At 46.9% G+C, this 13171-nt stretch overlaps 7 protein-coding genes across 7 annotated transcripts; 5 read left to right on the plus strand and 2 right to left on the minus strand.

Moving 5' to 3' along the window:
• Positions 1-5: 5 nt before the first annotated feature.
• LY89DRAFT_706987 (feruloyl esterase-like protein B precursor) lies at positions 6-2540 on the plus strand (the record flags this gene model as incomplete). Its single annotated transcript, XM_018217567.1, has 4 exons — positions 6-51; positions 584-685; positions 846-1942; positions 1992-2540. The coding sequence occupies 4 exons, from the start codon at positions 6-8 to the stop codon at positions 2316-2318; spliced, it is 1572 nt and encodes a 523-aa protein (XP_018071746.1). The 3' UTR covers positions 2319-2540.
• A 156-nt stretch (positions 2541-2696) lies between these two features.
• On the plus strand, positions 2697-4333 carry LY89DRAFT_615473 (PQ-loop-domain-containing protein). Its single transcript, XM_018210728.1, has 3 exons — positions 2697-2991; positions 3054-3219; positions 3267-4333. The coding sequence occupies exons 1-3, from the start codon at positions 2933-2935 to the stop codon at positions 4134-4136; spliced, it is 1095 nt and encodes a 364-aa protein (XP_018071747.1). The 5' UTR covers positions 2697-2932; the 3' UTR covers positions 4137-4333.
• An 863-nt stretch (positions 4334-5196) lies between these two features.
• On the plus strand, positions 5197-6108 carry LY89DRAFT_554607 (uncharacterized protein; the record flags this gene model as incomplete). Its single annotated transcript, XM_018208350.1, has 1 exon — positions 5197-6108. A coding segment is annotated over one exon (912 nt), but the record flags the coding sequence as incomplete, so codon positions are not given.
• Positions 6109-6293: 185 nt separating this feature from the next.
• On the minus strand, positions 6294-7511 carry LY89DRAFT_644864 (uncharacterized protein). The gene is made up of 4 exons (XM_018211848.1): positions 7113-7511; positions 6934-7064; positions 6727-6849; positions 6294-6677 (listed from the first exon to the last, which is right to left on the minus strand). Exons 1-4 carry the CDS (start codon positions 7247-7249, stop codon positions 6535-6537), a joined length of 534 nt encoding a protein of 177 aa, XP_018071749.1. The 5' UTR covers positions 7250-7511; the 3' UTR covers positions 6294-6534.
• A 126-nt stretch (positions 7512-7637) lies between these two features.
• On the minus strand, positions 7638-9320 carry LY89DRAFT_684453 (uncharacterized protein). Its single transcript, XM_018214880.1, has 2 exons — positions 8475-9320; positions 7638-8427 (listed from the first exon to the last, which is right to left on the minus strand). Exons 1-2 carry the CDS (start codon positions 9007-9009, stop codon positions 7700-7702), a joined length of 1263 nt encoding a protein of 420 aa, XP_018071750.1. The 5' UTR covers positions 9010-9320; the 3' UTR covers positions 7638-7699.
• Positions 9321-10062: 742 nt separating this feature from the next.
• Positions 10063-11691, plus strand: LY89DRAFT_668724 (uncharacterized protein; the record flags this gene model as incomplete). The annotated part of the gene is made up of 3 exons (XM_018213051.1): positions 10063-10368; positions 10453-11119; positions 11174-11691. 3 exons carry the CDS (start codon positions 10063-10065, stop codon positions 11689-11691), a joined length of 1491 nt encoding a protein of 496 aa, XP_018071751.1.
• Positions 11692-12062: 371 nt separating this feature from the next.
• On the plus strand, positions 12063-12986 carry LY89DRAFT_668725 (uncharacterized protein; the record flags this gene model as incomplete). The annotated part of the gene is made up of 1 exon (XM_018213052.1): positions 12063-12986. The coding sequence occupies one exon, from the start codon at positions 12063-12065 to the stop codon at positions 12984-12986; it is 924 nt and encodes a 307-aa protein (XP_018071752.1).
• Positions 12987-13171: the final 185 nt, after the last annotated feature.

The following is a 13171-nucleotide window of genomic DNA, read 5'->3' on the forward strand; positions in this document are numbered from 1 at the left end:
TCGACATGAAACCAATACCTGCGCCTCATTTGCTGTTGGTGTCACCGTCACGTGAGGCTTCCTCTCTCCCTCGAAAGGGTTTTAAGTATCATTAGATACAGCTTCTGCTCCGGAGAGAATTGTCCTACACACAATCCGAAATCTGGTGGATTTGACGTTGTGGTCAAGGAGTATCTCCGACGGGGAAGACTGGTGAATTACGCTAGTCCTAATATAGGCTATACGCGTAAAGAAGGATTTAAGACCAGGAAACTCTCTTCTCCGCTCCGCTCCGCTCCAAATCATCCATTCAACGCGCGAACTATGGAGCTTCTGTATTTTCGTTCTAAGGACGTCCACATCAGCATGAGCTGAGAAACAAACCTGTCTGCTGCTTCACTTGCCTTTCTTCTCATCCCATCTCTCGCAATGCCTACTCCAGCTATGCTTCGTCGTTCTCGAATCGCTTCAAGCCTTAAGGCCATTTATATATTCCTTGTTAGGCTTTTCATCGCTTGCATCTTCCTTTATCTCTGGGATCCTCTTCTGCCTCCTGTATTCGATTTCACGAAGACGTCATCTGCTGGCACCGTTTCGTCCACAGTATGTTCTGCGAACACATTTAAAACTCCAACTGTCCACGGCGCCAAGTTCTTGTCATTGGAAGCCACTCTTGTCAGCAATTATTCTGCTCATATTCCTTTAGGTAAAGTTCCGGTGTTATGCTGTTAGGGCTGAAAGCTGGGAGCTGGCAGCTGTCCCAGGACCCATCGCCTGGGAGAAGATTCCACACTTGCGAGACAGTTTTCAGTCCTCAGAGCTGCCTAATCAGCCATGAAATCTTTCAAGTACTAACTCCCTGACAGGATACTACATGAACAATGGGGCAGTAAATGTGACGGACGTCGCCTTTTGCAATATCACAGTCTCCTACACCCATCCAGGAGAGAATGACATCGTCCACGTTCAGATCTGGATGCCTAGCGATCACTGGAATGGACGAATGCAAGGTATTGGTGGTGGAGGATATTCTGCTGGACTTTTCGAATTGTCATTCGTCGGAATGACTGCTGCGGTCGGCGAAGGCTATGCGGCAGTCTCCACTGACGCTGGACTAAGTTCTCGAGACCCCAGGACCTGGGCACTTTTAAGCCCTGGCAATGTCAATTTGTATCTCCTCCAAAATCTTGCATCAGTGTCTCTCAATGATGCAGCTCTCATTGGAAAAGCAATCATTCAAGAATTCTACGGCCAATCCCCTGTATACTCCTATTGGCATGGATGCTCTCAAGGAGGCCGGCAGGGACTCATGCTTGCTCAACGCTATCCTGACGCGTACGACGGTGTCGCAGCTGCAGCTCCAGCAATCAATTGGAGCGAATTCGGTATTTCAGATTACTGGCCAACCTTCTTCATGGACCAACTTGGCAAATACCCTTTTCCATGCGAGCTTGATGCTCTCACAGCCGCAGCTGTCCAAGAATGTGACGGAAATGACGGCGTACTTGATGGAGTGATAACGGATCCCAGCCTTTGTACGTTCGACCCAAAAACTATGATTGGGAAGGTCATCGATTGTCGCGATACTGGAGGGCCTTTGAAAATATCTTCTGTCGCTACAACCGTTGTAGAAGTATCATGGAATGGGCCTCGCAGCGTGGACAACTCGTCGCTTTGGTACGGGATGAGTCAAGATGCCGTCTTGACGGGAGCAAGGGGAATTGCTGGCACTTCATGTACGAATGAGACGTGTACTCGATCTCCTTTCATCCTGTCTGAAGACTGGATCAAGCTATTCATTCTCAAGAACTCGTCTGCGGACTTGTCCACTATGTCTCATGCAGACGTTGATCACATATTCCACGCCTCGGTTCAGGAATATCATTCTATGATCGGAACAGCAGACCCTGATATTCGCGAGTTCCGAGACAAAGGAGGGAAGATGATCACTTACCATGGATTGGTAAGTTTTATTGTTTTGCTACAAAGACTTTGATACTAATGGTATACAGGCGGATGAGGTTATACCACCGATGGGCTCGAAGCATTACTATGATTCCGTCACTTCCCTTGACCCCTCTGTCCACGATTACTACCGTCTCTTCTTTGCACCAGGTATAGCTCATTGTTTTGGAGGAAGCGGTGCATATCCAGATACCACTTTCGCTGCTCTTCGCCAGTGGGTTGAAAATGGAACAGCTCCAGATGTTCTAAATGCTACGAGTATTTCTTACACTCGTAGCGTGACATTTAGCAGACCCCTCTGCCCATATCCACAGAAGCAGTATTATGATGGAACTGGCGATGTGAATTCTAGGGAAAGCTTTTATTGCAAGTAGATATCTCCTATGTTGGAGAGCCTCTCATAAGATGGTTTCATTCCTGTCGAACTTAAATTGACAGGTTCTTGGGTGTCATCATCAACTCAGTACATATACTTGAGTAAAGTCCTACCAAACAAGTAATTTTGATTAACTTTTGTGTGGGGTTTCTGTGCAAAAATTGGAATGTAACAAATTGCTGGAAGTTCGGAAGCGAAATAGTATGAGAAACCATAAATGAATATTGTTCTCTCCAACTTACACTATTCATGGTGGACATCAAAGTGGCGGGTACTGAATCATTAGTGCTCATTGTGGCGAATACCGGTCACCTGATGCGAAAATCTCGCCCTCAACCTCGGACCCGAAACATCGCATCAAGTTTTTCTCCTTCGACTTTTTCATCTTGAACAACACGACATATTTCGGATTGTTTATTTTGTGGAACCATTGGAGGTGTTTGGGACATCTGTGGACATTCATTAGAGAAGGATTTGCGTTGTTGGTTGTTTGGAAGAGGGAGAGACATCGTCATCACGACTTTGCGGGGAAAAGTTTCATATTTTCTTCTCCGACCTTGTGCTACCCCAGCTTCCAATCGAGGTCACACTCGAGTAAGACATTGAGACGCAATGGTTCCACCATCTCAGAATCTCAATCTAGATATCACAGCCATCAGCGGTATTTGCGGGTATGTTACAATTCACGAGTCATGTCCGTTATACAAACTGTTCATTTCTGACTTGGGGACAGATCCATTTCTATTGCTTGTTGGGTCGTCGTTTTCTCTCCTCAAATTGTTGAGAATTTCCGGAGGGGCTCTGCAGATGGACTGTCATTACAATTCATCATTGTCTGGCTTGCTGGCGATGTTTTCAATATTCTTGGCGCCGTGCTCCAAGGAGTTCTTCCGACCATGGTATGAGAATATAGTCTCAATTGAACACTCATGCTAATAGAGTATAGATTATTTTAGCCGTATACTACACAATTGCTGATATAGTATTGCTATGTCAATGTTTCTACTACCGTGGATTCACATGGCACGACGAGGTCATCCCACCCAAACCTGCTCAACAGTCATCCAACGTCGGCGAAGCCAACGAACGGACTGGCCTCCTCTCACCAAGTATCGAACGGGAACGTCGTGACTCCGCGATCTCAGCAAGCCACCTTTCTCCAGCCATGCCTCTTTTGGATGCACCGAGAGCCTCCGATCCTCCCGCAATTGCAAACCAAAAGCCCACTACCCGTCTTCAAGCCACGCTTTTTAACCTCGTTGCTGTCCTGATGGTTTGTGCAGCTGGTATTCTAGGGTGGTACGTCAGCAACCGCTCTCAAGGTGGACAGCATCATTCCAAGGACCCTTCCTCGAGCGATGATGTCCTCTCTTTTAATCTGTGGGGTCAAATCTTTGGATACTTCTGCGCCGTGCTCTACCTCGGATCTCGCATCCCTCAACTTCTTCTGAACTACAGACGTAAGAGTACAGAAGGCATAAGCCTTCTGTTCTTTTTGTTTGCAGTGCTTGGGAATTTAACTTATGTTTTGAGTATCTTTGCTTATGAGCCTCATTGTCATGGTAAGCATGGAAAGTGCCACCCTGGAGAGGCATCAGGTATCTATGGTAGATATATTGCTGTTAATGCTTCTTGGCTGGCTGGTAGTCTGGGTACTTTGTTCTTGGATGCTGCCATTTTCGTGCAGTTCTTCTTGTACAGAGAAGAGGGAGAAGTTGAGGAAGAGAGTGCTATCGAGAATGGTCATGCGGCTTCCAATGGGAATGGAAGAGATCAGCGGCCCTTGCTCGAGAGAGGAGATTCAGGATATCAGTGAAGAAGGATATTAGCGCGAAGTTTGGCTATGTATGTATAGAAGGTGAGTTGAACATATTGCATCTTGGAGTCTGGTTGGGAAAATGGAGAGGAAAATTTTGGCATTTCATGGTAACTATTCATAGCTGGTGGTGCAGTGCTCTCAGCTCTAATAGCATATGGTTGAACTATATCGAATTCTGCCTTTCAGGAGCAGCCATATACAGTTCGCGCGATGCATTCCTCGCGTTTTTGTCTTGAAGAATGTTGGCTTATCGTCCCGCTCATCCATTCCTTCCTCTTTTCCAGCATAAACCTATTCTAGGTAGTCTAGGCTCTCCCTGTGTTGACCTGCCTTCTCTACCGTCCCGTTATTCACCTGTATTCAGAATTTCCAATGTCCAGTTACAGTGTAGTTCCTCCGACCGACGATGTCGAGGATGATATCCCACTGAAAGACCACCAAGCCAGTTCTCCACTCAAGCAAAGTTTCGAGATAGATTGCGCTGTTGGGACCACTTCCTTCATACACCACGAAGATGATGAGGAAGAACATAGTGCGCGCAATAGCAGAGAGTCGGTCGGCTTCGAAACTGGGGAGCCACGAAAACAACCATCGTTCCTGCGAAGAGAAATTACCATCTCGGTGTCATTGCTTCTTCTTATTGGCATATTTTCCCTCCTTCTATTGATACCGATTGTGGAGCTCTTCGTGCAACGACAAGTCATCGATGGTAAAAATCCGAGCAACTCAACTGGGATGAATCCCAATTATACCGTCACAACGGTTACAGTAGTAGCACCAGCACCACCTCCTCCAACGCCCTTATCTGATCCTCAGCAAAATCAAGCGACTGGTCCAGAGCTTGAAGACATCGATGGTGACCTTGATCCTCGTGCTCTCCAGGAGCTTTGTGCTCGCACAGTATGGCAAGACGGCCTTGTGATAACGATGGCGCAGAATGCAGCTGGTGGCCTTTCAAACGTTCGAAACGTTTTTCAGAATTCACTTCGGTTTGCTATCGAAGCTGGGGGTATGTGATGTACACCCTTCTTCTCACATTGGCGCTGACTCCACTCTTAATACAGCATCTGCATATGTCATCCCAAGAATGGTGCCTCGAAACCCTTGCGCGCTTGGAGACTGGTTGACGAACGATCTGAGGGACTTCTCACACTTGTTCGATCGGTCAAAATTCAAAGCAAACATGGCTATTGTCTGTCCACAAATGAAGATATACGACGATATCAATGACCTAGAAGGCCAGGATTGGGCCTTGACCAGTACCGAATTGTCACCGAAATCTCTCGATTCGGAAGTCCACCATGACTATACTACAGCTCACGCCAGCCTCTGGCGTAGTTTATTCGACAATTTCTTGATTAGCTCCAATGTGGTGTTTTCTCCCGCCCAACCTGCGCTACTTGAAATACACGATGCATTCCTCGAGTGGCCAATACAGGCCGATACCCCGGCAATTGTCGCCACCTTTGGTCGAATGTACCAGGCACCTTCTCCAATTCGCCAAATAGCAGTTAAAGTCTTGACTCAGCTTAAGACGCAACACTCACTCAACATTTCGCTGTCAAGAGGTGCTATCTTTTCTGATAGTAGTGTGAGCTACTTTGCATGCCACCTGCGCACAGAAGGCGACGCTATGGGAAATTTCGGCTCGTACGATCTTCAAGCAGGAACATATCTTCAAATCGCCTCTACTCGCGGCTACAAAATCATGTACGTCACGTCTGGCGATATCGGCGAGGTCGAAAGAATTCGAGCACAAGCCTTAACAGACCATGGCATTACCGTGGTGACGAAGTACGATCTGCTGAAAGGTGAAGACCGCGAGGCTCTACGGCAACTTAGTTGGGATCAGCAAGCTATGATTGATCTCGAGGTCTTATTGCGAGCTGGGTATTTCGCTGGTGTTGCGGCGAGTAGTTTCTCTTATAATGCGGCAGTGAAGCGACACACGATTTTTATGAGCAAAGATCCCAACGTGTCGTGGACCGATGGGGATATAGTGCAGCCGTGGTGGAGTACTACGAATGTGGCACCGGGACCTGAGGATGAGTTGAGTATGTTGCTGGCGAACGGAAATGGTGAGCTGTTTCAAGAAGGGTTATGGCCTTGATCGAGGGTTAGGATAGTGGGAGAGGTTATTTGTGTTACACTGGTGAGCTTTGGTGTTTGTACTAGCATCTGATTTTCCAAAGAAGATGTCATATATAACATAAAGGTCGGAGTAGAATGCTCCCACAACCACATGAATGACGAGAACACTTGCTTTCTTAACGTTTAATGGGCCTTTCATCCAGCGCCAATTGATCAGAGAGTCTCGAGCTCTTCAACTCTTGCAAGAAGCGAGTAGACAACAGCTGGAAAGGCTATGATTCTAGAACAAATTGGCTACCGAACCTCAAATTGTCTCCTCATCCCCACCAATCGGCACCAAATCCCCTTTCCCTCTGAACGACTCCAAGATATCTGCTTGTTCATTCAACAAAAATCTATCAGTCTGCTTCCCAATCTTCGCCAATCCTCTCCATCGCTCAAAATCCTCTGTCCATAGTCAACTCAATATCCTGCCAAGACAAGGACAAGCACATACCAGGATTCCGCTTATCACCATGCGCCTCTTTAGGATGCTCCCAATGTCCCTCGCTGAACCCAAGTAATGTCGAGACCTTCTTATTGGGAATGTCGTATACCAATGAACAGATCGTTCCCGTCTCTGTAGGTTCTCTGTATCAGCGTCTTCGCTTCATCCATGTCTCCTCGCTTAAGTGAAGAGAGCGAAAGGGGCCGTGGGACAAACCTTCAAGCCAATTGCACTGCCATAATTCTCCTGGCCTTATACACTGGTAACTTGCAGTCTGGTAATTGATCCTTCCGGCCATGGGACCACCGTGGATCGCGTAGACGATACGGGTTGGTGAGAAGAACCAGCTGATGATTTTAGTCATTTGATATCTTGTGAATGGAAAGGCAAAATACATCTCATATCTCCACTTTTCGGGGAGCTCATTCTTGTCTTTGGCGTCGTAGTCATAGATTAAGTGTACATCTCTTATATCTTTGTCGAATTGTGAAATGATTGTTGGGGAGGTAGTTCCGTGGGTTGCCCCTGGCATTGTGAGATTATTTTTTCAGAGAAAATTCTATGGTTTTGGAATTGAAAAGCAGATAAAAGCTATGAAGTTTTCAAGGTAATATGGATGCAGGAAAAGAGCGCATTTTCTGAAGTATATATACATTGATCTGAGGATAGTTGACGGGCTTTTTGGTGGATCTTGAGAAAGCGAGCCGGGCGGACCGAGACGTGGGATGATGTAGGGGGGTGCGACTAAGGAAAAAATTCGGGGCTTTGGGATACTTTGACGGGAGATGTTTGCGGCAGCTGTGTTGAGCTGAACCTGCTGAGAGGAGGAAATGAAATGCTGAGATACAGTGGTGTGATGAAAAGACGACCACTTCCATCGCCACGTCATGAGACACTGCACTGCGTTTGACTTTACGAGTGCCAGTGTAGTCTAAATATCTACTATATTCTATCTAGAACCTGATGTTTACCATAATCTACATCAAATCTTGGATTGCTCGGTGATATCCAGAAAACCCCCAGTAACAGCTGCGAGCAGCTGATTGGCAATAGCCGTCTTGGGTGGGAGTCTCAGCCCTCCCTCTTTATATCCTTCCGATGGAGGCTCTCCCAGACCACTTGTACCGTGTAGCAAAGCTTCTCGAATATCGTCCATTTCTACCCATTTCGCATCTTGTAGCTCCGGATCGTGTTCGAGGTGAATCTTCTCTCCGTCCGGCAATGCCTGTCCAATTGCTCCAATCATCAAATTCGCTGGATATGGCCATGGTTGCGTCGAGTGAATCACTACACGACCAAGCAGCACTCCTGATTCTTCCCAGACTTCTCTTCGTACAGCCTCTTCTACCGACTCTGCTGGTTCGCAGAAACCAGCCAGTGTGCTGTACCAGTAGTCTGGCCACCGCTTCTGTCGTCCAAGCAGTACTCGTTTGCCATCGTGGCTAACAACTGCCATGATTACAGTAGGATCTGTTCGCGGGAAGGACAAATTGGAAACGCCTCGTCTTGTGGCACACGATGCCCGTTCTCTTGGCGTCGTGGAAACAGTTGTAGCTCCTGCTTGTGCTGTTGGCAACTCGGCGAAGTCTGTTGGTGGGCAAACTCTCTTCGTTCCAGCGTTGACTGATAATGTAGGTTGTCCACATCCTCCGCAGAATGGATTTCGAGCATTCCAGTCGAGTAGAGCGCGGGCCTGAGCATATATAGCAGCTGCAGAAGTTAGTCAGATCTCTTGAACAATCTCGACGGTACACTACCTTCTGGGGCATTCAATGACATATGCATTCGTCCCTCAACGAATTTCAAACCCTTCGCCTTCATAGCTTCAACAACGCTATTCGCTTGCTTTTCAATCGTTCCCTTGGGTGTAACATCGACTGCAAAGTACGGTATGCCCTTATATATTCCATGCTCGAATCCTTCCTTCTTCCGTTCGTCCAGACCGAGGAAAAGAACCAAGGGCAGTGTGATTGTAGAATTATACTCCTTGATCATTTGCTCTTCTGTCTTCTCGAATGGATTCTCGCCAATCAAAGGTTTAATCTCTTCATGAGTCGCATATGCTAATTTCGTCATATCGTGAGCGAGGGGTGCGAGATCGTTGAAGAGGAGGAAGGACGTGCTGGGATGGACGAGAGCTTTCGAGATGAAGGCGTGGTCTGCGCGGAGAAAGGATACTCTATTCAGAGGGCTGCCAGAGAAGTAATTGGCAACCTCACGTCCAAATTTCCTGCTCAACATCGAGTCGACGTCGTGATGTGCAGGATCTGGAAGGTCAGGTTGCGGGGTCATAATTGCTGCGTCGTATTTGTTGAGGACCTGTAGGGGAACTGCAGCCTGCTTGCAGATTTCTGTTATGAAGTGAAAATCTGGCAAAACATGAAGACTTGATGATGATCTAGGAGGAAAAAGCGCTTGCTATGTAATGGTGGGGTAGAAACCCAAGACGTCGGGATTTCTCATCAATGAGCTTATCGCCGACGTGGAGGGGTGAACCGGGAATAAAGGAATATTGATCGTTATTCAGATGAGAGACCAGCCTTGAAAGAATACTCACACGACCACCTACATATGTGCTTTGCTGGAGTTGTAATCAATGTGCGGTGAGATAATTTGTTTTTGATGCCACTTGCAGTGCCGAGGTCTTTGATTTGTCGAACGCTGCACGTGACTGTCAATGTCCCGGATTTTGCACGACAATCGCCAGTGTGTTCTCGATCGTGTTCGAACATTGACCGTAGTCGTTGTCCTTTCACTCACCGCACCGTATTTTGAACCATCTGCTTGGAGCTGTTGCTATGTACTAGTCTGCTCTTACACGGCGCTCCACTGAAGGGCTTGCTCTGCTCTCTTGCGTTTGTCTGTAGCAATTGCTTCCTTGTTTCATGCATGTGCGGTTTAATCATCTGAATTAAAGCAGTCAGGACTTCCCTATAGCTGCATTTCTGAAAGCCTTCGCCGCATGTCACGGCAGAATTATGGTCTCGATGCGAGTGCTGTCACAACTTGGTCTGATTCATCGAAGAAACAGTTTTCGTTCATCTGTCAATGTGTCTTCATCCTACAAAGAGTCACAGATTTAGGCCGCGCTATTGCGGGTATGGTCGCTGGGAAAGTTTGGGTCCCAACCCCTTTTCGCTTCCCTTACCAGCTCTTAGCTCAATATCTAACTCAAATGCTCTAGCGAACAATACGCTAACAATTTTAGTACTGTTGAATAGCATTTTAACACTATGTTCGAGTCACAGATCATCTTGTATACCTTAACATAAGAGCGTCAAAATATATTTCCTCATTTCTTTTCCACTCAAAAATTGCAACTCTCACTGAAAACATACTTCCACTATGCCTTCCATAATATGCAGACAGTCCACAAAGACGGGCTGTTGCACACTCGAATCATATAATGCCGGCAAAGATCGATTTCGTGCTGTAGCTCAAGGACTACCATGCCCTTCGCCTTTCCGAACTTTTTGCTGTTCGAAGAGCTATCCCCAGTGGCAAGAAATCGACAAGAAGATCGTGGCAATACTAGACAAATACAACATCCCATGGCGGGGGATTAGTATCTATTGGAAATACCAGATAGGACACTATGGCAATGGGAAAGATACTTGGGATATCAGTTGTATCGGCAATGATACTACACACGTGAGTAACTTCTGTACCCATCTCGCCAGCCATTGTCTTTGCTCGAACATATGCTCTTACGAACATTTCTTAACAGTTGAATAGTTCAAATCCGCGGCGTTAGAAGTAGAGCAACTTGTGATATCGGCTGGTGTACCGAAAGAAGAAGTCCATGTCGAATTGTCCAACGTGGAACGCCTTTATAACCATGAACCGTACTGCATACCCGATGACCAGTCACTGATGGCAACTATCATCGATATACAGCCAAAGGTTGTGAAAGCCGTCCGAGAGCATATTCCAAAGATCTGGACATCGATTGCATATCACATGCGTGGGCGTCGGGGCTGTGAGGAACATGAGAAGAAGTCCACTATAATCATCTTCTGCAAGCCAAACTCTCAACAAGACTGGTTGAAAATTGAAGCTGCAATAGCTGCGGATCTTAGATCCAACGAGCATTCAGATGTTGTACTGCATCTAGAGTTTCTCCCAGGGCAGGTAGAGAGAGCCACGCCTTCACAGATTACTCACAAGAACGACTTCTTTCCGGATCCCCACCGTCGAGGTCCACCAGGAAATCTCACAGAAAAGCCTCGGAACGGTGTATCCATTGGACTTCAGGCTGAGCACAAGCCTTCCACATCGGGCGCTCTTGGAGGCTGGGTGGGAATTCAAATGCCAGACGGTCGATATGGCAAATATATTCTCACAACATACGACCTTGTCCGGAACGGAAGTCGAGCTCGTCGCGCCCTCAATGACTATAATGGTATTGGTCTCAATGGAGACTGACCCCAGACACCAATCAAGGTCTTATATCCAGCGCCTAGAGATACAGACGCGACGAGGGAATTTCTGGAACGGATGACTGGTGAGAAGACCGATGTCCGAGTTGAAGAAGAACGTCGTCTGTTGCGACTCGTTGATCAGCTCAATAAAGAAGGTATTAGATATGTCGTCCATGCTTCTGGTCAGCGAGTTGCCGCAAACAGCAATAAAACCTTGGACTGGGCACTGATTGACTCGCCCTCGACATTTCAGCAAAATCTCGCACCGTACAGACATTCCCCTGACTACCTTACGGTCTCCCTTACGGTCTCCGAACTTCTGTATAACGTTCGGAAAGGGGACTTCATCAAGGAAATTTCATCTTACCAACCAGGAGATCAAGTCGCGAAGAACGGCCGGTGTCCAATAAGCCAAGGTCAAGTCAATAGATTCCCGCGCCGTATCCGTTGGGATGATGGAAGTGAGACTTGTGAAGACGAGGTCCTTGGTGATCGTAGTCCTTTTGCTTATAGAGGTGATATCGGCTCGTGGATCCTGCTGACAGACTCCTAGCTTTCGGAGCTTGGAACGTGAATGTTTGTTTTCGATCTCTGACTCTGAACGACATCCTGTCAACAAAGCTATCGCATCACTCTGGTCTGGTACGGAACCTGTGAAATTCAGTGCTAGCGATAAAGATTGTAATAAACCACCTTATTATCCATTCCGGTGTACTCCAATGCCTACACGCATTTCCTCGGACGAGCCTTTATGGATAAATGGACTGCCACGTGACCCTCGCAGATGGTAAGAGTTTTCTTGAGCTATCATTTCTGCTCAATAGGATGTTAACAATTACTAGCTACGCTATACAAAACTCCCGTCAACCACTGTCACAAGTAACTCGGCGCTTGTTAGTTCGTCGTCCAACCTTCCATTGCTTCATGAAGCTCCCAATCGAGTTAAGACACGCCATCTGGGTTCTCGCTCGTCCCGAGGCACGAGTTGTCAAGATCTCGTTATCAAAAGCTCGGCCAACATTCGGCGAACTTCAACGTTTTGCTTATACAAAAGCGAAAGTCCCAAATCTTCTTCACGCCTGCTCTGAGTCCCGACAAGTGGCCCTGAAATGGTACACGATTGCATACAACAAACCTAAGGACCAATCTCTGTTCAACAAATTATTCCAGATTGCTCTCCGTCGCACTGTATATCCCCCGATCTACTTAGATGTGAAGGCAGATTTCATATACCTACATTGTCGGGTTTGCAAGGGCGAGGTATGCGATCTTTCCACGGATTGTGGTGTGACCAGCGACTGGTCAGAAAAATCAAAGTCGCCAAGGATCATATGTGAGCAACCACAATATACCATACCTCCCGTATTGTGGTTCCACCAGATTGAAGAGATTTTTGTTGCCACTCCAGGATATGGACAGAGACTCCAAGCAGGAACGCCAGCCTCGAGGTTCGTGATTGAAAGGAATGGTATCAAGATGAGATTGGACTCTTTGAATCGTTACAAAGCTTTGTGTAAACTGGAGGCACGGATCGGGAAGAACTGCCCGCCTGTGCCCAAACGCTTGGATGCAGTCCAATCTGGAAATCCTCCCAGTGGCATACCTAAGCGTCCTATTCTCAGAGGTTTGCCAAGAGAGGTGCGCAACGCAGAATTGGAGAAGGCAAGAAGACAAGCAGAGCTGGAAGCCGAAGACCAGTGGGAGGAAGAATCCGATGCAATAGTCTTTAGTGAGGAGACGTGGAACAAGAAGCAGAAGACACGAAATGGTTTCGTTCCGCTCTGGACTACATACACCCCAGCACAAACGCAAACTTCCAAGGAGTGGAAGCCAACATTGCGTAGATAGAGGTTTTTCGGAGATTTTATTGTACAAGTTCAGGGAATGTAAAACATTTGTACATGTGAAAAGACTATTGAGTGAGTCTTTTGTGCAAGTTTCCGCTTCACATTCTTGTGATTATGATTTACCTTGGAGATTTTTATAAGTAAAACCAAACCGGCTATTGCTAGGAACTTGGCGTAGCTGCCTTG

The sequence above is a fragment of the Mollisia scopiformis genome (assembly GCF_001500285.1).
Source record: "Mollisia scopiformis unplaced genomic scaffold LY89scaffold_11, whole genome shotgun sequence".
In the NCBI taxonomy this organism is placed as follows: Eukaryota; Fungi; Ascomycota; class Leotiomycetes; order Helotiales; family Mollisiaceae; genus Mollisia; species Mollisia scopiformis.